This window comes from Rhipicephalus microplus, chromosome 5 (assembly GCF_043290135.1).
Source record: "Rhipicephalus microplus isolate Deutch F79 chromosome 5, USDA_Rmic, whole genome shotgun sequence".
NCBI lineage: Eukaryota > Metazoa > Arthropoda > Arachnida > Ixodida > Ixodidae > Rhipicephalus > Rhipicephalus microplus.
Window position 1 is genome coordinate 60,462,290 of NC_134704.1, and position 21,953 is coordinate 60,484,242.

Below are 21,953 nucleotides of genomic sequence, written 5' to 3' on the forward strand. Positions count from 1 at the left end.
AAAATTCGGAACAAGTGATAAGTTTCGTCAGGGAACGAAAAAACATAGGGTTAAAAGCGTTTTCGGCTGACATAAAAGATCTGTACTATTCTCTGCCACAATCAGCAGTATTAACAAGTGTTGGCGAATGCATCGATGAGTACGGTGCCGTTAGATTTAGCTCACAAGCAGGTACGTCCGTCGACAATTTCTTAGAATTACTTAGGTTTTACTTGTCGTCAACGTTTATTGAAAACAATGGTACCCTGTATCTGCAAAAACAAGGAGTATGCATTGGCTCGTGCTTAGCACCAGTTTTAAGTAATTTGTTTTTGGCTAAAATGGACAGGAGGCTATCAGGACGCCTAAATGAATACAATGTTGTGCACGTATTTAGGTACGTCGATGACTTTTTAGTGTTTATCAATGACAGAACTGCAGATTTTGCTACTCAATGTAATAGCGTGTGTAGCGTTTTTCGTGAGGGGCTTAACCCACTTGAAGTGACTTTTGAAATGCCATGTGACGGAAGGCTCAGATTTCTTGACATTAACTTTCAATTCTCAGATGAAAAAACATGCTGGTGTTACGAGCCCAGAGCAAGTAAGCCTTTACTACAGTTTCACTCAGCGCATACTAAACTGGTAAAACGAGGCATTGCGAAGATGTGCTTGAGTGAGGCACTAAAGAAGTCCTGCCGGTGCCTCATGAATGAAAGCTTCAGACAACAGGTCTCGAGGCTAAGCAATGCCGGGTACCCCAAGAGCCTCGTCGTGTCCGTTGCTGAAGGATTGCACAGAAAAGTGCTGGAGAAAAGATGTGAAGGGATGGATAGGGTGAGCTCAAGAAAGGAAAGTTTTGCCGTGATTCCATACATGCATAAGGTTTCTCACAGGATAAAAAAGATTGCGGAAAAATGTGGCACTAACGTAGTTTTCTCGGCACCCAATAAGTTGGTGAGTCTGTGCAGAAGCACAAGACCAGACAAGGGAAAATCAAATGTATGCCAAAAGAAACATAGAAACCTATTTGTGGAGTGCATCATGTGTGTTGTATACCTCATTCCACTTACTTGTGGAAAGTGTTATATCGGTCAGACCGGTAGATGCATAAACGATCGCTTGCGCGAGCACAATAACAAAGTAAATAGTGTTGTTCCTGATGGTTTTCTTTCCCTTCATTGCCAGAGATGTAAGTGCACACCGAAATTCAAGGAAACGGTTATAATCAATAGAAGTAGGCACGAGATGACGCGGTTGGTATTGGAGGCCGGCAGAATTGCAGAGCTAGGTGACACGTGTGTGAGCAGCCCATCAGTGGTGTTGACAGATAAGGAACTTGATTACATGTATTCGCGATAGGGTTTGTGGTAACATGGGATAAAAGGAAGAAAGAAAAAGTAAAAAAAGATTGAAAAATATAAAATTGTAAAGTATTGGAACACGCGCGTTGGTTATATTTGATGGTGTTTAGAGCTACGCACGTGCGACGTTGGCGTGGTGGATCGCATACACCACGGAGATCTGCGTGTAATAAACTGTTGTTGAAAGTTAGCGCTGTGTTGTGTCTATGTGCCTTCTCTTGTCCGTGTTCGTTGTCTGCGCTACCATCCATCATCATGCAACCATACCAACAAGCCCAAATCGCCACCCTCATTGACTTCATTTCTCGTTCAACGGGCTCTTTCGTTCATGTACTGCGAGATCCTTCGGGTGTTGTAGCCCTCATCGTCAACGCCGTGTGCAAGGCAAGAACGCTCAGTTTTTCCATAAGGAACAAGATTCTACCAGAGGATGTTCGAGCGCTCTTCGGAGGGTGTACCCCTTCAGATGGGCACAGAACGAGGATCATGAAAATTCAGCGCTCAGAATGGCTTCGACAGGTACGCCTTTTCAGAGCCTACCTACGGGCGCAGATGCATCGAACTTACGAGTCATATGCAGCGGAGATTCACTTTCGAAAGCATCTACGTCTGGCAGACCAAATGATAGAATTCCACTGGAAGCTTCAATTACGACTGTTACGTGATTTGGTGGACAAAGTGCGCGTGAGTGCAACCTCCAACGTTCATGTGGCAGAAGGCATCTGCCTACCGGACTTTGTACTAGAAGTATTGGGACTTGGGCCAAAGTTTGCCGTGCAACCTCAAAAGAACAAGCCGGAACTCGTATCAATTGTACGTCAAGTGTCGAAGCGGGTTCCCGAGGATCAAGCCACCAGGATCATCAACGAAGGTGTGGACGCTTTAAAATTGTGTAGGCCTCCATGCCGCAGTTTGCCTCTCAAACGCGTGGAAACTTACTTGACACAGCATGCTCTGAGTGTACTTCCAGTCGATAAAGAAGGAGGGTTTGCGGTTTTCTCGCATGATGAATTTAAAGAAAAGGCTAAAAGTGCTATTACGGCAGTGTTCAGCGAAAAGAAAAGTATTTCGATTGAAAAAGTGAGGGGAAAAGCAATAGAACTTTGTAAGAGGATGAATCTAGAAGGTGTGCTTAGCGGTATCAGAAAAAGTAAAAATGACAGTCTGGATGTGTTCTTTAGTGCTAAAACGCATAAGGAAGGAGTACCGTTCAGAGTGATAGTGTCGGAGAAGGACACGTGGCAAAAAGCTGTAGCTGTGTATCTGCAAAGAACATTAAACTTGCTTGACATAAATGACCCCTTCCTGACAAAAAATTCGGAACAAGTGATAAGTTTCGTCAGGGAACGAAAAAACATAGGGTTAAAAGCGTTTTCGGCTGACATAAAAGATCTGTACTATTCTCTGCCACAATCAGCAGTATTAACAAGTGTTGGCGAATGCATCGATGAGTACGGTGCCGTTAGATTTAGCTCACAAGCAGGTACGTCCGTCGACAATTTCTTAGAATTACTTAGGTTTTACTTGTCGTCAACGTTTATTGAAAACAATGGTACCCTGTATCTGCAAAAACAAGGAGTATGCATTGGCTCGTGCTTAGCACCAGTTTTAAGTAATTTGTTTTTGGCTAAAATGGACAGGAGGCTATCAGGACGCCTAAATGAATACAATGTTGTGCACGTATTTAGGTACGTCGATGACTTTTTAGTGTTTATCAATGACAGAACTGCAGATTTTGCTACTCAATGTAATAGCGTGTGTAGCGTTTTTCGTGAGGGGCTTAACCCACTTGAAGTGACTTTTGAAATGCCATGTGACGGAAGGCTCAGATTTCTTGACATTAACTTTCAATTCTCAGATGAAAAAACATGCTGGTGTTACGAGCCCAGAGCAAGTAAGCCTTTACTACAGTTTCACTCAGCGCATACTAAACTGGTAAAACGAGGCATTGCGAAGATGTGCTTGAGTGAGGCACTAAAGAAGTCCTGCCGGTGCCTCATGAATGAAAGCTTCAGACAACAGGTCTCGAGGCTAAGCAATGCCGGGTACCCCAAGAGCCTCGTCGTGTCCGTTGCTGAAGGATTGCACAGAAAAGTGCTGGAGAAAAGATGTGAAGGGATGGATAGGGTGAGCTCAAGAAAGGAAAGTTTTGCCGTGATTCCATACATGCATAAGGTTTCTCACAGGATAAAAAAGATTGCGGAAAAATGTGGCACTAACGTAGTTTTCTCGGCACCCAATAAGTTGGTGAGTCTGTGCAGAAGCACAAGACCAGACAAGGGAAAATCAAATGTATGCCAAAAGAAACATAGAAACCTATTTGTGGAGTGCATCATGTGTGTTGTATACCTCATTCCACTTACTTGTGGAAAGTGTTATATCGGTCAGACCGGTAGATGCATAAACGATCGCTTGCGCGAGCACAATAACAAAGTAAATAGTGTTGTTCCTGATGGTTTTCTTTCCCTTCATTGCCAGAGATGTAAGTGCACACCGAAATTCAAGGAAACGGTTATAATCAATAGAAGTAGGCACGAGATGACGCGGTTGGTATTGGAGGCCGGCAGAATTGCAGAGCTAGGTGACACGTGTGTGAGCAGCCCATCAGTGGTGTTGACAGATAAGGAACTTGATTACATGTATTCGCGATAGGGTTTGTGGTAACATGGGATAAAAGGAAGAAAGAAAAAGTAAAAAAAGATTGAAAAATATAAAATTGTAAAGTATTGGAACACGCGCGTTGGTTATATTTGATGGTGTTTAGAGCTACGCACGTGCGACGTTGGCGTGGTGGATCGCATACACCACGGAGATCTGCGTGTAATAAACTGTTGTTGAAAGTTAGCGCTGTGTTGTGTCTATGTGCCTTCTCTTGTCCGTGTTCGTTGTCTGCGCTACCATCCATCATCATGCAACCATACCAACAAGCCCAAATCGCCACCCTCATTGACTCCGTGGCTGGTCCCGTTGGTCGAGTTCCAAAATGAACAAGCTTACCTTTGGATGCAATCATGACACTGAAGTGATTATTTGCCTTACAAAACAGCCCGCATTAGGTCCCACCGAGGGGTAACAAGGGATTGCACCAGAACAGATAGTTGGGCGTGTTGGTGTACTTCCAGCTAGATGCAATAAACAGCGCGAAAGACCAGGAAGATGAGGCGCGTATACAGAGTCCCTGTTTTTCGTCTCTAGCTCATCCTTGTCTTTCAAGGTGTTTTCGTTGTTCAAGATGGTTAAAATGATAAGTAAACAGCTCTTGGAACACAACAATCATAGTCGTCGGCCGTAAAAAGCCTACATAGTCATGATCCCACTCTCACCCCTCCTCCACCCCAGCCCACCCTCCGTCCCTCGCCCTTCCACATCCTTGTCCGGGTTTGCATCTATTGCGAAGATTCTTTTGAAAGCAGAAGGGGGGAGCGGGGTGAAGCTTCGCTTCCACTGGTGTCGGATCTTGTCACACCTACGGACAAAGGGGCGGTAAAAGTACGCACAACTGTTTTCGCAGTGGTGACTGCAGGCTCTGCGTAGCTGCCCATTGCGGATGTCGGCAGGTAGTAGAAATTGAAGTAGCCCGCCCTGCCGAGAAAGCCAGGCGGAAGGTGTAGGCCGTCCATGTGAAAGCTGATGAACGCCGGCACGCGAAACCTGTGACTGCGCAGTTCGTTTTCGCTGATCACCGAAAACAGCAGCAGAGATGGTCCGGGACACAGCATCGTGCGGCCTCCCGCCAACACACGACAATCCTACGAGACAAAACACTGCATCAGACAAACTCACACACACACAAAAACACCGGCCCTACACGAATGGCGAATTGTGTAAGTGGAGAAATAAAAAGAACGATTATAAACAAAACAAAAAAAAGATTAAAACAAAAGAGAGAAATAATGTGTAAACGAAAAAAAAAACAGAAGGAAATAAAGTTAACAAAGGGTGTGACCATGGCGCAGTGAATAGCGGGCCTGGCCGCTATTGTGGGTTCCACTCCCGTTCGTCAGTTCGTGGGTGCGACTGCCGTTAACGAAACTTCCTGTCGAAATATTTTTACGCCACAATTTCTCATGTGATCGTGTGTATTTTTTTGACGTCATTTCCGTGGCGGAAGTACGTTACTGAAGTTTTGGTGGACCTCGGCATACAACACTTTCGCGTTAAAAAAAAAGTAACAGAAAGCAGACAGAAAATGTGCAAAAAGCTGGACGAACAAAAAATAAACATAACTAGCAATAATTAACAGAGATAAACACATATTGTACATATGGTTATATAAGTTTATTTAGATATTTGTTCTCATATGATTTTTGTGGGATGGTTATGCTATCTGAATGTGAATCAATAATTAGAAAGAACTACAAAGACAAGATTGTTCAATTACTGTGGTATTTACGATATATATTTCATGAAAAACATATAAGTTGTCACGGATTGTTAAGAAATCACGGAAACAGCAAGTCTGAACTCTGAATCATAATATATTAATTTAAAATATTTAAGGGTGTGCTAGTGCTAGTAAGTGTACTTGAAGTAGGTTCCCGAAGGGTGTTTAGAAAATGCTCTTGAAAGGCCGCTCTTCCACCATTCACTGTGACTGTGTTGCGCGTCCTGCACTGGCGTGGTAATTTTTTTACTTTCAATTATTAATTTATTACAATTTTGTCAACACAACACTTTTTTTTCTATACGTTCACCAGAGTGTACGCAAAAAGCCCACAGCAAATAGTTGTGCAGATGGAATGACAAAGTAATTTACCCTTCTGCAACATGGAAAAATTCAGTTTCACCGCAAGGGCGAAGCAATAAATGCGATAGCAACAAATGGGAATGTTAATCAAAGTAAGAGTACTGCGCTATATTAAGGAATTTTTTGCACATTTGCGGCTGAATATTTAAGAAGTGGTCGCACATGTACTCGGTAAACTAAGATTGAAATGTTTCGCGCCACTTAGAGGGATCCCAAAACGTTTTTCTTTAAGTTTTGTCGGTGTTTAGGCTTGAGCATTGTCAAACCATTCGCAAGCCTAATTGAGCGACACGTAATGTACCAATGCCGCTACGGACAATTACATGATTGCATCATATCCTCCTTCTCACCTCTTTCGTGCCTGCTGAACTCACGAGAAATGCTGTAGCATCGCTGGCGATAGTAGAGCTCTTATGAGCGCACTACACGATGAGACCTCCGAGATTGTGCCATGACAGGTTGCGTGCAATCTCGGAGGCCATCACACAGTTGTGTGCCCGGAAGCACGCACGTCGTTTGGTCACTGGGACGAAGACGGAGGGGTTGATATCTGCCCCGACAGGTGCCGCCACCCTATGAGCCAATTTTACTTCCATGCATTACACAGCCAATAAGATCAGCAGCCTCAGTGACGTCGCCCTACCAGAGCACGTCGTTCTGTGAATGGGTGGTTGTGAACCCGTTGGCTGAGCCGCAGCGATCTGCAGCAAGTCACAGCTTTCAAGTGTTGCAATAAATTACAGTTTACGCAGCGAGCTGAAATCGATCTTTATGTGACCCTTAAGGCTTGGTCTACCGAACCAATGTGTTACTTTCACTAAGCATGGTCTCTTACCTTTACTAAGGTCTGTCTTTTCTTGAGGTTAAGAGAATCCACTTGGAAAAGTATCTTTGGAGCCGCAACGCTGTCCAGAAAGAAGCCGTTTGCCACGATGGTGAAGTTCTCGCTGCAAACAGTAAGTTGTTTCGGTGGCCAAAACTTTAGTGATAATTATCCTGTGAGATATTTTTCTCCACGAACGTCCCCAGTGAGTACCGTTTTTTTAATATTTAACAGAAACACACTTTTTTGTACATGTGCGCGTAAAGTGCATTAATAAATGCGTTTATATGCATTATTATTAATATTTTCCGCTATCGCCCCCCACTATCGCCATCTGTTGCACTACGCTGATGCACGAGGCCTTTTCAGCTCCCAATTACAAAAAGTTGTCGCTTAGTTCCTGAATAACCATTTACGGTGAAAGCTGTGGTGAGATGTAAAGAAAGGCCGTTTTCGGGACCGTTCTTGTTTGCCACCGCCGGAGTCCGTAATCGCTATCGCGCGAAATAAGAAAAAAAAAACACGAAAAATAATTTCGAAATATCCAGGATGAAACCGGGTTCGACCCTGCAGGTCTTCTCCGTGGCAGCCTAGTATTCAACCGCTGAACCACTCTAGTGCTCGATAAGGCAACGCAAACAATACCATATACAGGCGTTATGCTGGGAAAGAACCACGTTGACATGTGTAATATAGCGGGATAGATAAGTAAATTACAACCACGCGTTACACAATGCGAATTGTGCAACCAGTGGGTCATTGAATGTTTCCAACCCATTACAAATGGCCCAGCCATAATTATTGATCGTCATCAGCCCCCGCATGAATAAATTGCACACAATTCTTTGCAATCGTGAAGCGGATACATCGCTTCTCCGCAGAATAAAAAAAAACACAGTGGGTGCTTCCAAACTTAACAAAAATTACGATTTATGGCATGGCGGGTACTTTTGTGGCGGACTTTTATTAGTAGCCCCAAGAGAGTTTACCAAGGGTTCTAGAAAGGGCACTCTTCCAGCTTTCTTTATGGCTGTGCTGGGATTTCCACTCGGGCCTAACATTTTTATTAAGGACGTTACAGCTCAGCACGTAAAAGAAAAGTCCAGTTTCTTAGAAGAGAAACGAACCATGAAGCAAATTTACGTACTTACAGCCGTACATCTACGGTGAAGGTGCAGGTAACAAGAGCGCTAACTACTTTCAGCAATGTTGCGGCTAAATGGTATCGCATCAGCACGGTATCCAATCATGCACTTGAGTTTCAATACCAAAACCATACGCCACAAAAGCAGCAATCGACAACCCAGGCATAACGCCACCACATATTTCGCTGGGACGTCAACAAGGGCTGACCCAGTGCTTATTGAATCGAAGGTAACTGAATGGCAGGGGTGGTTATACACCGATAGCGATATTGTTACCGCATAAACGCGCGTGTGCGCGCACTGCGCCTCTCTCACCCCACCTTTAACTTTCAAACTCCCCCATCCATTTCCCCAGTGTCAGATAACGTAAATAATTTTTTTAGGTGGGCTAACATCCCTGTCTTTTATCTCTCTCCTGTTCGTAACTACTTTGGGGTCATAACCACTGTCATTGTGACCACAGTGATTATGATCGAGCATCAAATTTCTCTCTGTCCCAGTAGATTAGTGCTTTTGATCCTCGTCACGTTCTTGTAGGTGTACCTAATCTAAGATCACAAGCCGCTGTGGTGGCCGTTGTGGCCGGGATTCAATCCCGTGACCTTCGGGTCAGTGGCTGAGCAGCGTAACTACCAGGCCACAGAGGCGGTGCTTTTTTTCCCTTAATATTTGAAGATAACGTATGTCGTTCACCTGCAAAGATGAGATGACGAAGTCTCATGCATGTGAAAAAAAAAACATGTTGCTATAGCACGCTGCTCATGTCTTCCGTCATCTATGCTGACGCTTCGCGCCAATTCATTCCCGCTGCTGAGGCACAGCGCGTGACCCCGAGCAAACTTCACATAAATGAAGATTCGTGACGAAAGGAACCTGGACCGCTCGTTGTCAAGAATATTTCACTCCTCCAACTTGTATTATGGTAACTGTAATAATCAATTTCGGTGCGTAGCTTTAAGGAAAAAACTGTTAGCGCACTTATTTTTACTAATGACTTGTTCGCTTGTGTGGTCCTAAGCTACTCGGACTTTGTCAAGAGCTCCGTTCGCTCCCTAAAGTTATATGCAGGTTTACTGAAGCTACATAGTTTATTGATTTATTTGCAACTTAATTGCGGATGGAACACCAAGTGGCAAAAGAAGAAAGGTGCTGCTTTATTAAAGTTTTCTCTTTTTAACAATGATATTATTTATTCTTCCAAAATAAAAAAAAATGTCCTCGTAATAACAGTCTTGTTTGGTTACAACTTCACGATAACATTAAATGGCACGGCGGCTTCTGGCTACATGCGGCTTTGGCTTTTGCTCCCTTTTCAATATACCCAACGACAACCGTGGTAGCCACGAAACAATCAGCCGTTACAATTTTGGCGGTTACTGACCTGAAAGTTGCATTTGAGGGAGAGATGTGCTCGATCACGGGGTTCGGCATGTACGTGAACGTCGGGCGTCGACTATCCGCCGTACTGAAAGGAACCTCAGCGCCATCTATAAACAGCCTTACTTGCATCTTCTGAAGCAATCTGGGGCTTACGGAGCTCGTCGAACAATGGAGAAACTTGTTTTCCACTCTGTGGTAAGAGACCGAAAAAGAGTTCTCAATTGTGATTCATTCATTAGCAGAAATATTCAGTGCCGTCAGATTAGCCTTACTTATAGACAGGTACCAACAAAAATATGTTCATTGCAACAGAATAACATTACTTAGTCTAAGCAACACAGATAATACCAAATATCACCATAGTTAGGTCACTCAGACAGTCTCATAGAGTAGAATGACGTTCGTTTTAACAGCATGATTCAGTACCCCATAACACAATATGGTATTGAGTAGGCATAATAAATTTCTTCTTGATTTCTCGTACTTTGATTACCATTTAGCATCATGCGGTGAAGCAGTTCATGTTTTAGTCGTGTTGTGTAACCAGTCATTGTTGCGTTATTGTTTTACTTCTGGAGGCATAATTCTCATATATAATATGCAATGAATCATTGGAACTGTAATTAGGAACTGAGGTCTCTTGCCAAGCTGTATAGCTGTGAGCCTTTTTAGCCTCTGCTCCTTTCATTGTAAGAGTTCAGGACAAGTGAAGCTCACTTCAAGTTTAGGAAACTTCAGACGCCCACCTCATGATAAGATCGTAAATAAGCTGAGAAGCATGAACAACTGAAGCTCTTGAAAGCAGCGTTGATACAACTGTTTTATAAGACTCCGATTCTCGGTTTGCGATGTTAAGCCTGTTTTGTTATTACTTATACATTAGGAACTAAGAAACCACACGACACTAGGGTGGTGATAATTCATTTGCGCATAATTTTAACGTGTTGTTTCACCAACGAGCAACGTGAAAATGAGGGGAAAAAAACAGTTTACTTACGAGCAGCAAGACACATACGTAATGAAATTAGTAGTCTTCTCTGATTTGAAGGGACACAAAGGGACAACTCTTATTTCGTGACTAAGGAGATATTACACAGTGGAACTTATTTACGCTTAGATGCAGCCTATTCATCAAAATCAGCTACCGTGCTAATTGAAGTCGTGAGCCTGGAGATACAATGTGAATTTAACTCGCTATGGCAGTGGTATTGGCGAAATTTGCCAAGCTGAGGCTCACAAACATGAATAATAATAACAATAATAATAATAATAATAATAATAATAATAATAATAATAATAATAATAATAATAATAATAATAATAATAATAATAATAATAATAATAATAATAATAATAATAATAATTACTATTATTATTAATACACAATTAGAAAGGAATTTGTGGTCTTCACTCACCTTCGTATTCGGCATAAGGTTCTGCCGATTTTGACTACGTGCTCTAAGCCGATGTCGAGGTTAACTCCGTTCAAAGAAACGTTGGTTCCTCCGGCTACTGGTCCATAATTTGGAGCGACTGCAGTGAACGATACAACCTGCAAAAGTTCACCAGACGATGCTCCTAGTGCCACAGTCAAACGCCTACCAAGAAGGAGGCTTCAGGAGTAACCTGCCAGAGAATTAGTATCTTTACTTCATAGATCGGTTGTAAGTATAAAGTGTTATTGTGCCACCACTCCAGGCCATAAAAAATTGCAGGGGTTCAGCATTTTTTTCCTTATGTTAAAGAAATGGCCTGACGCAAGTGGATCTTACATTCCTGAACGCCTGAAAACATGATCATGCCATGAAGTGAACAAAGCGTAAAGCTTTAAGAGGCTTACTATTCCCATATCGATAATAATGACTGGCTATCTGGCGTTGAAGAAATGGGGCAAAGGAAAAAAAGAAGATAGAAGTTGGATGATGTTGGGACTAAGTAATGATTGCAACTACTGTGTCTCGCGTAATGCACGGGTAAGTGGAACGAATCTCTCTCTCTCTCTGTGTGTGTGTTCCCCTCTCCCGCTTTTTCTGTTGCGAACACACGCACATACACGAGCACGAACACATTATGCGGTGACCGATACCCAAACCACAGAACGTCACACCAGAGCAACTTTTGTGTCATCGCACTCAAACGCGATTTTTACTGCAGCAGTCAAAACTGTGCTAAAGGCCCCGTAAGATTCTATAAGGCGGACAATTCTTTTCACGCACTACGTAGAGATATAAGCACACTCGAACAATAAGATGTTGTCACCTCATATAATGCATGCGAGAAGTGCATAAGTACACATTGAAAGGGCTGGATACCACAGCACTCAAGTGAAGAGAGACGAATTATTTGGTCCTAAACAACAACAACAACAACAACAACAACAACAACAACAACAACAACAACAACAACAACAACAACAACAACAACAACAACAACAACAACAACAACAACAACAACAACAACAACAACAACAACAACAACAACAAAAACAACAACTGAACACATACTTTGTATTCGAAGCCAGAGGGAACTGTTCGATTTTCCGTAACGTGATAACTTTTGCCGGTATTGCTGAAAATGTCGATCACCTTTACCACAACGTCTACTTTCGAGCTCTGCTGCACAGGGGGCGTCCTACATTTCACTCTGAAACATAAAGCGATACATGGTGTAAATATCTTTAAGTGCCGAGCGCATTAGGGGTTCGGGCTGTCGTGAGCTGTTATCTCATGTATACCTTCGCATCACGCAGGCAAAACTATGCATTGCGTAGCAATGTAGGGAGGGGCGTTGTATAAAGTAGTATAAAACGACAGTGGGGGAAAAAAGTAATGGTGCAGGAGAAATGTGAAGGTGGGGAAGGGTAAAATGAATGGAGAAGGTAAAGCAAAGCATAGCAATGTTGTGCGCCACGCAAGAGAAATCCAGTATAACAAAGTTATGTACAGCATAGGAACTTGTGGTATAGCGTAGAAAAAGGGAGCGAAAGTATAGTAAGATTAAGGAGAAGGGAGGAAAAGAGAGGGAGGGTAAAGTATATCATTTTAGATGACGAATAAAACAGTGCTTAAGACGAGACGAAAGGAAGACGCCAGCAGGGAGTTGTTGATAACCACGATTTACTGCGAAACGACTGCATTATACAATCAGCAGATATATCTATCTCAATTTTCAGTCACGCTAAGATGATTATTTTTTCGCTCACGACAACAACACTGACGCCGATCCCGGTATTCTATTGAAACGAGCTTTTTAACACTATATATAGCGCTTCAAAACCGCGCTAAAGCAAGGAGTGGTGGCCCTGAAGACGTTAAGAGTATCTGCCATATATAAGTTAGGAACCCCTTAGGAAAACCTGTGTTGAAGACGCCGAATTTGGCGTGTAAAACTGCTTTCCACCTGGCGAAGGCATCAGCGTGTCTAAGCTGAGTTTAGACTAATGAACGATGCTTCGTTCAACTATTTTATAATTCACGTATCTAAAAGGAAACGCACTTTTCTTGACAGAGGCACGTAACATTAACACACATTGACTAACTTCAAACGCATTGTGAAGTCTGTAGAAACTGTACCTTGTTGTCAGAAATAAACTGCGATGTCAATTCTAGATGCTTCATTTCACACCAGTATACGTCCAATAGACCGCCATTGGTTAGACTAAGGTTAGAGGCCCGTGCCCTTAGGAAAATATGACAATTTATTTTAGTAGTGATCTTAAAAATCTTGCAAGAAAAATGTTTACTTACTGCTTCGAAGACCAGTCAACGATGCTACAAGTGCGGTTTCCGAATAATATCTCGATGCTGCTGTAAGGCTTGCGCTCAGGCGAGCCCAAGTTGTCTCCCAGTATCGTGATGACAGTGCCACCGGACACAGGCCCGTTGAGCGGATATACCTTAAATGTCAAAAAATGTGCGTGCAATACCCCATAGCCACAACATTTTGTGCCACCCGCCCGTGTACAAGGCTTAAAAGGGCACTGCGACACTTTTTAAGCATGCGTGGTCAGAAAACGCTGTCCAGTGTCCGAGAAACTGGCTAACATTAATGTGATTCAGCTTGCAAAAAGCAAGCAGCTCACAAAAATATTGTCACAGGCAAGGGGCCTTTCAAGATGTCATTTTTTCTCACAAGCAACAAGGAGGAGCGCGAAACGAAGTCTCATGGCGTTCCTGTGAGACGATGGGCCCCATGACGTTTGGTGACGGACCCCTATAATTCAGGAGACACTCACCCAGAACAAATGCCGGTCTGGCAAACGGGGTATTATACGGGCAGATATCACAATGACTTTGGCCCTACCAATTGCATTCGCAATTGAAAATGACCTCGAAGCCACTCCGTTCAATTGAATTCACATGCAAAGCTATTGTTCTCGCTAAGTAACACGCGAAATATCCTTCAATATTCTTGCATTATTCCGACCACGCATACAGGCCCACACATTTCTGCGAAATATGAATAGGTGTTCTTTCTCCAAAATGTTTATGAAAAAAAAATTTCTATTTTTCCTGACGCATTGCTGTGCTGACTGCATCATGATATCAGGTTAGCGGATCTGATCATATCGTCACTCGAAAGCAATGACATCAGAAAAGACATATCTACTAAAGAACAGCGAATTGCTGCCGGTTTCAAAGGCATTTTAACAGCATACGTATGAACTCTACCTAAATTTAGCACTGTTGGCACGCTATTAGAAGTGATTATCTTTCACATACCCGCTCCAACTCCACTGGGCAACGTTCAAGGGTAAAATTTGCTGGATCGGCACATTCCGCAAAGTGGGCACAGTAGTGCCCGCACCACCCACATCGCAGCGGGTCTTCCTGGCGTTTTATGCACTGAGAGCAGGTTCCGTGTACTCTGCAGGAACCAACAGGAATCCGCGCAACCTAAACACACAAGTGCGAAGGGTGAAAGAAGGGGAGTTTCAGCGATGATCTCATTTCTTTGTAAGGTAAAATCATTCAAAGAGACCACTATCACATTGGAAACATAGGGGAGAATTATGGTTGTATTTTGACTGTAGCATGGTAGTCATTACGCAAAATGCACAATATCAGAAGTGTGCAGTCATTGACCAATCTGGTCATCCCAATTTGCAATCTTATCTTCTGCTTTCAATAGCTGTTTTATTAGGGTTAGCGACCAAATAATCTTCGCAAGAATAAATAAACCCAATTGCTGGCGAGTGGTTGGATAGGCGAAACAAGAAGACAAAGGACGTTCTGAGCTTATGCTTAATTTAGGTGAAGAAGGCATGGCACGTGACTGTGTTCCCATCACATTTTCACGCTTGCATATTACTCTCACGAAGTTTAACCCGTTTTGTCACTGTTGTCGAGCTGTGTACAGTCGCGAGAAAAAGTTGTGAAGCCAACTTTTGCCATAAGTATTTTTCCATCTCTACAGCCAGAGTGTGCTGCTCGAAATCTGGTGGCGAAGCTTTAATGTTCAAGTTTATACAATACAATGTTTTATAGCAATGCTATAATTTGGCGCTGCGCTAGGAGAAAGTTTTATTTTCGGCTGGTGTCGTCGTTTTTAATAGATTTGCTCACGACTGTACACCTGCTCTGAAACGTAATGCTTCAATGTGGCGCACCTTGTTGCCGATTAGGAAATATCCGTACGTGCCGTCGCTGTCCAAGGCAAAGTTCCTAGAAATCTCACGGCCTATATGCGACACATCCAGTGCTGCAAGCAGCCGTGGTGCTTCGCCCTGCAACAAATACTGCCACAAACGAGCAACAACGCTCACAGTCAAAACATGTAACAAGCGATCAGGAACTAGAATGCTCCCTAAAAGACAATGCAGACGACGAATGATATGGCGCACGTGTCGTCGCTGTGCCGTCTTGGCAGCAGCTGATTCTATTTCTGTCTGTATATTTCGTAAATACATTTCTTCCTCCTGTACTCTCACCCCGTGACAATACCATTCGGGTGTGTCAAAAGACACGCAGTATTAATTGCGCCGTGCGACCCTGTCGCCACCAGAAACTGACAAAAAAAAAGACTCACACATAAAAACTTAAAAAAAAACGCTGAAACAGTGAGAATTAGGTCTTTTTGTTCATCGCACTGCTAGTTCAGCGTACAGGAGAGCACTAACAACTGTGGAACGGTTGCTTCTGCGCGTGAAGGTACATAGTCCATCTGCGAAATCGGGGTCGTGGATTGTGTACACTCATCTTAACGCCATCACGAAAATTTAAAGGCCTGCCCCGCCACGGTGGTCTAGTGGCTAAGGTACTCGGCTGCTGACCCGCAGGTCGCGGGATCAAATCCCGGCTGTGGCGGCTGCATTTCCGATGGAGGCGGAAATGTTGTAGGCCCGTGTACTCAGATTTGGGTGCACGTTAAAGAACCCCAGGTGGTCGAAATTTCCGGAGCCCTCCACTACGGCGTCTCTCATAATCATATGGTGGTTTTGGGACGTTAAACCCCACAAATCAATCAAAATTTAAAGGCCTTCCAATAGTACCTGAAGAGGGAAGACCCGAGAAGCTGGGGAAGTGTCTCGATGGCGAGGCATCGTGCATGTGTAGGCTTCACTCGTGCGATCGTCGTCGGTCGCACTGGGTCGAAGTCTACGCTCTCACTCACGGTCCTGAGCGTGCCACTGTTCCTTGGAGCATCTTTTGTTCGGGTCCATACCTAGAGTGGAATCTGGCACTGCGATCGTGTACCTCAATAGGAATTGTGGAATGTACAGGCTTCTGACATGATTGCGTTAGCTATAGTGAACTGCCCGTGAAACTTTTTCTACAGCTACGGTTTTTGTTCTTCGCGCAGCGTGGGTTGTGGAATGCGGTGCAAAGCGATGAAGCAGTGCCTTTGTTGTTCAAAGAGGCTGAAGACCGCTACGTCTCCTGATTTGCTGCGACGTTGGAGCTTTACAAGATGCGTTTGAAGTTTAGGCGAATCGTCGTCCACTCACCACCTTAGAGGCATAGATGTAGCGTATCATACTATTGCATCGAGTGTTTTCATGATCGCTTCTCGCCAAAACTCATGTACACCGACTGGAAAACGACGAGCAGGCTAAATAGACGCACATTCATGCTCATATGACCCGATTTAACAAGAAAGCGAGAGGCGCGTTGGGCGCAGGCTATTTGAACAGAAGCGCAGCAGACGAAACACCAAGTGTTTCTCACTTGGTACAGTACTGCCGTTTACATAATGTATACGCGCAGATAACGCGTAGTTTCGAAGGTGAAACAAAAACGCTTGTACTCAAGTGTTATAAAATATTTTATTATATTTTGATGCCAAACTTGGAACGCAATGGCAGAGCACCGCTCCTTCAGCGGTGATTGTAACCCCATGAAAATTATAGGATGTACAGGCTTCGACACATCGGACTTCGGATGAATCACATTCTTGAGATTCGCCACGCTTGTTTGCCGAGTGTTTAACAAAGCGATATGAAGTTATATCCGATTGAAACTTGCTTCATTCTTTTGTACGAAAATCTCATTACAATAAGTTTTCGCGACTATGAGGTAGCGGTGATGCCCAAATATCTCCGGGTCTCATTTGGTAGAACATCCGCTTGCCGCGCAAACAAGCCGGATTCATTCCCCAATTGGTTTCAAAAACCCTGGTTTGGTTCCTACTCTGCTCCAGAATATTTTATCTTTTTTTAATTCTTATTTGCATCGCTCTCGATTTTGCGGTCACGCATAAGATGATGATGTTTCGCTCGCAACGAACTCGCCATCGCCAGAATTTCTGCGAAACGAGCTCTAACGTGATCGCGTTAAAAATAATAACGCCCTATATTTGTTCGTTCCTGTTTCTTCTTGGTACGTACCTTGTGCAGAATTCCCTGGCTGTCACCGATCCACACCACGGCGGAACCATTTTGCTTCATTACGGCTACCGAAGTTGCGAGCCTTCTTGTCAGCGTTATAGTTGCTCGCCCAGCGAGAGGAATCATACCTTCTACGTACTGATTCCTACTTGGGCCGCAAATGTCCCGGCCTTCTGTTTCCTAAGATATAGAAGTAAAGAAAATAATATGATCGTTAAATTAACCGAGAGGAAGGAAATGTGATAGAATAATTATTTGTAACTGAGCCATACGATTGCTATCTGACAAGTTTCACCTGGAAATGCGAGTAAATATTATGTATTATTGGTCCGCGTTAAAGAACTCTAACCGACGGTGACTAAGGTATCAATCTTTCAGCCTCACCATGTGAATGGAGTCGCATTACAGGTTTACTGTATGAATATTTTGCAGTCGTGAAGCTGAGCTCGTTGTGACATGCCGGACGCTGTGACAGCGGGTGTCAACACTTCAGTTTTCACACTGAAGGTGGCCGTGCCAGTTGCATAACTATACACGTTGTTAATGAGAAATAACAGACGATAATGACAAGGAAACTATAGAGGATGTCGCTAGAAGCATTTGCAGTGTAAATGCGAAGAAAGAAAAGCGAACGAAAAGATAACTTATACCACCAGCAGGAACTGAAGCTGCGACCTTCGAATAACGCGTCTGATGCTCTACCACTGAGCTACGGTCATTCGCCGCTGTAGCTCAGGGGTGTAGACATAGGTCGGCAAAATTTGTAAAGCTCACTTATACTCACTCAAGAAATATATCTCGAGCTCGGATTACACTCGCTCGGACTCAGACCCCCCAATTTTTTTTTCCGAGCCAGACTTTCACTCACGAAAATTTGCTTCGGATGGACTCACTCAGATCTGAATCTGAGTGAGTCCGAGCGAGTCGACTCATGAGTCCGGCATCCTAGAATTAGCTTCTTCGACCACGACGTCAATGCTTTTTTACACGGCTATCTCACGCAATCAGTGTTCTTACGGGTGCCGTTTGACATAGTATGTATATTCGAAAACAAGTTGCGTGTGCTCCCATACCAGTAAGGTCATTTTTCTTGGAAGAGATGACAGCATAAAATATAATCATAAAGAAATTATCTGGAAGAGTTGGTTGGAGAAGGTCAAGCCCCCCCCCCTCCCCTCCCACGCAATTCACTTCTATAAAATAATCAGTATTTAGATATTTTATGAACGACACTGTTTTGGAATACCTGTTAGGAGAGCAGCGCTTCGAGATAGGCAGTATAGTGCACTTCAGGTTGTAAAAAACTATGTATACTTAGGGCAGGTAATAACCGCAGAGCCTAACCACGAGATTGAAGTAACTAGAAGAATAAGAATGGGGTGGAGCACATTCGGCAAGCACTCTCAAATTATGACTGGTAGATTGCCACTATCCCCTAAGAGGAAGGTATATAACAGTTGTATCTTTCCGGTACTTAGCTACGGAGCGGAAACCTGGAGACTTACAAAGAGGGTTCAGCTTAAATTAGGGACGACGCAGCGAGCAATGGAAAGAAAAATGGTAGGTGTAACCTTAAGAGACAAAAAGAGAGCAGAGTGGATTAGGGAACAAACGGGGGTTAAGGATATCATAGTTGAAATCATGAAGAGAAAATGGACATGGGCCGGGCATGTAGCGCGTAGACAGGATAACCGCTGGTCATTAAGGGTAACTGACTGGATTCCCAGAGAAGGCAAGCGGGTTAGGGGGAGACAGAAGGTTAGGTGGGCAGATGAGATTAAGAAGTTTGCGGGTATAAATGGGCAGCAGCAAGCACAGGACCGGGTTAACTGGCGGAACATGGGAGAGGCCTTAGTCCTGCAGTGGACGTAGTCAGGATGATGATGATGATGATGATGATGATGATGATGATGATGATGATGATGATGATGATGATGATGATGTTCGGAGGCATTAGTGTAAACGTGAAGCAATGGGTAAGCCTGATCGTAATGCTGAAGATGACTAGATAGGACCTTAGGTCGGCAAAAGAAAGTGAAAGTCACTCATACTCATCCAAGAAATATATTTTGCGCTTTGGACTGACTCTGACTCAAGACTCACAAAAAGTTTCCCGGGCCAAATTCACTCGAAACTCACACCCATGAAACTTTTCTTCAACCGGACTAACTCGGACTCAGACTCGAGAAAAGATTACTCACTCGGATTCACTTAGACTCAGACTTACGGCTCAATCTGAGTCTGAGTGAGTCCAAGGGAGTAGGCTTGTGAGTGAGTTCGGCAACCTATGGTGGTAGGGCATTGAAAGCGTTATTCGAACGTCGCTGGTTTGGAATATGCCGGTGATAAGTTATCTTTTCATTCACTCCTCTTTCTTCACATTTACATTACAATCGCTTCTAATATGATCCCCTATACTTTCCTTGGCATTATTGCCCGTTATTTTTCATTTATTGTGTCTAACCAAGAGGACGAGCCCTTAAATTCACACTTTCCTTCATAAACACGTTGTGCAAGTTTGACGCCCAACCGAGTTACTGCTACTTCTGTAAAGAGACGTTTCATCTTCGTTGAGAGAGAGAATAAGGATGAAAGAAAGGTAGGAAGGTAGGAAGTAGGAAGGTAGGAAGGTAGCCTACCGGGCTCATGGTTGAGCCCGGTAGACCACAAACGCAGACTAAAAAGGCGCGTTTTGTGCGCCTTTTCAGTTATTATTCGTTGTTACAGTTGTTAGTCGGCGCCTGTACAGTCTTTACTTGTCTCTCTCTCTCGCTGTGTTTGCATCCACTGGTTTTCGGCATGAATGCGTAACCAACTAGCTCAACGTTATGTTATTCTAAATTATTATCTCACGCTGTACCTGGGATTAGTAACGCAGTCGACATGTATTCACGAGAGTCACATATTCTAGAGCCATTCTCCGTATAAGAATGCAGATGCGATCACGCGTGATTGTCCAGCCTGTTCAAATAATTAGCATTGCGACGTATTTATTGTTAAAACCAGGCATATTGAGGTCTGAGTCAGCACATTTCTTATACCCACCTGATGAGAACACATCAGGTCATGGCCGTCGTCGTGGTACAGGGGTGACAGCCTCGCGCTCGACAAACCCTTGTTGCAGTTTTCGACGGTCTCCCTGAATGCATTTTCCACGTGGTTCATGTCGAAAAAGCACACCGCTGAAAGTGACAAACTAAGTGCGAAATATTTCGCCCTTATAGCGGAAGGCTTTCCGAAAGCCACTGCGAGAACACTTGCGTTGCTGTCGCTGCCTCCGGCACTCGCAGTCATCGAAGGCCCCAGGTGGGCACTGGTGGCCACTGACAGCCCGTCTTTTTGCCCGGGGCATATGATGGGCACGTCCACGTATGTGCGGAACGAAGGTTCGTCGTTCTCGCACACTCGAACCAGGCGTGTTTCAAAGGAGTACCGGGACCACACGAGCACTTTCCGCACCTCGACGAAGTAAACGAAACCGTTGTGACTGAAGCCGTAAACAAAGCGAAGTGTTTCAGATGCCCTAGGCTTGTTGGTAACGCCCACAGAGGCCGCGCGTGCGTGCGAGAGCAGCGTGAAGGAGCCGGACGAGTTGAGCACTCTCGCAGACAGGGGGAAGAGGCGGTACTGCGGAGGCCGTCCGTCCGAAACTGCCGCGGCAAAGAGGACGTTTCTTCCGTCGTTTCTTTTTGCGAAAAAGGCTACGGTGTTGCGCTTCGAGGCGACGTAATTGTCCGGGACCTTTTTTTCCATGGACGACGTGAGCTTCAGGTCTTGCAGAGGGTCGTGGATCGAGCACATGCCCTGTGACGTAACGCCGCAGGCCAGAACGAGGGGCTCGGCGCCGACTTGCAGCAGGATGCGGCTGATGTTGTCCGTCAAATTCCGGTTGTGGCTGCAGGGCAGAGGATATGGCGGGCACATCAAGCTGTCGTTTTCAGGGCCAGTCCTGTAAACTGCCCTGACTGACAGGCCGCTTGGTGATAGCGCGTAGAGGGCGTTTCGCACGCTTACGATGATGACACCTTCGTGTTGCGAAAGCTTGAGGTACAGAATATTTTGTGCTGGTCCTACAAGAGTTTGAAACGTCTCGATGGCGATACCAGCTTCGGAAGTCAACACATTAGTGAGATTCAGTGTAAGCAATGTGACAGCTAACAGATGTCCAAGGTTCTTTCTTTGCTCCATCGGCCTCTTTCGATTATGATGTGTCGCACGGTGTGCCTGGTTGTAGTCGGTCGCCGTCAGCATATTACAGTAGCATCAGGAGCTCCTGCAGATCAAAAACAGAACGTAGAATGTAATAATGACATTAAACGCAAGAATAAGGCAGCTAAACGTTTTTTTTTTTCATTTTTAACAGCGAAGCCACGCGTATCATATATAGCAAGGGGGTGGGAAAGAAGTGTGAGGGAGGCGGAGTCATGCGAAAGTGAGGAGAAAAGAAACCAGAAGAGGAGAGTTTGAATCACGTAATTGTCTTGTCTAGAGTTAAATAGTTCAGCAAGAAGCATAGCATAGCCATGCTTAGTATAGTATAGCGAGAGGTGCGAAAGAGAAATTATGATGTGGAAGAGATGAGAGGGCGAGTAAGGAGGATAGAAGGGAAGACGGCAGAGCACGTCATATATAGTTTTGTAAGGAGCACACAGCAAGTAGGCGCTAAAGGGCACTGAGAGGGAGGTGATGTA

At 44.2% G+C, this 21,953-nt stretch overlaps 1 protein-coding gene across 4 annotated transcripts in view; it reads right to left on the minus strand.

Moving 5' to 3' along the window:
• The window catches only part of LOC119173844 (hepatocyte growth factor receptor), a 98,739-nt gene that overhangs the window by 66,954 nt on the left and 9,832 nt on the right, over window positions 1-21,953 (minus strand). For 3 of the 4 annotated variants that reach the window (XM_075895561.1, XM_075895559.1, XM_075895558.1), the window contains exons 2-11: window positions 20,308-21,535; window positions 17,263-17,442; window positions 15,046-15,174; window positions 14,159-14,332; window positions 13,184-13,332; window positions 11,942-12,080; window positions 10,853-10,989; window positions 9,439-9,627; window positions 6,925-7,036; window positions 4,840-5,091 (exon numbers count right to left, since the gene is read on the minus strand). In XM_075895561.1, the coding sequence (XP_075751676.1) occupies window positions 4,840-5,091; window positions 6,925-7,036; window positions 9,439-9,627; window positions 10,853-10,989; window positions 11,942-12,080; window positions 13,184-13,332; window positions 14,159-14,332; window positions 15,046-15,174; window positions 17,263-17,442; window positions 20,308-21,513 (2,667 nt within the window). In that variant the 5' untranslated portion in view covers window positions 21,514-21,535. The remainder of the gene's footprint in view (window positions 1-4,839; window positions 5,092-6,924; window positions 7,037-9,438; window positions 9,628-10,852; window positions 10,990-11,941; window positions 12,081-13,183; window positions 13,333-14,158; window positions 14,333-15,045; window positions 15,175-17,262; window positions 17,443-20,307; window positions 21,536-21,953) is intronic. The other variant, XM_075895560.1, reaches the window with a different exon arrangement.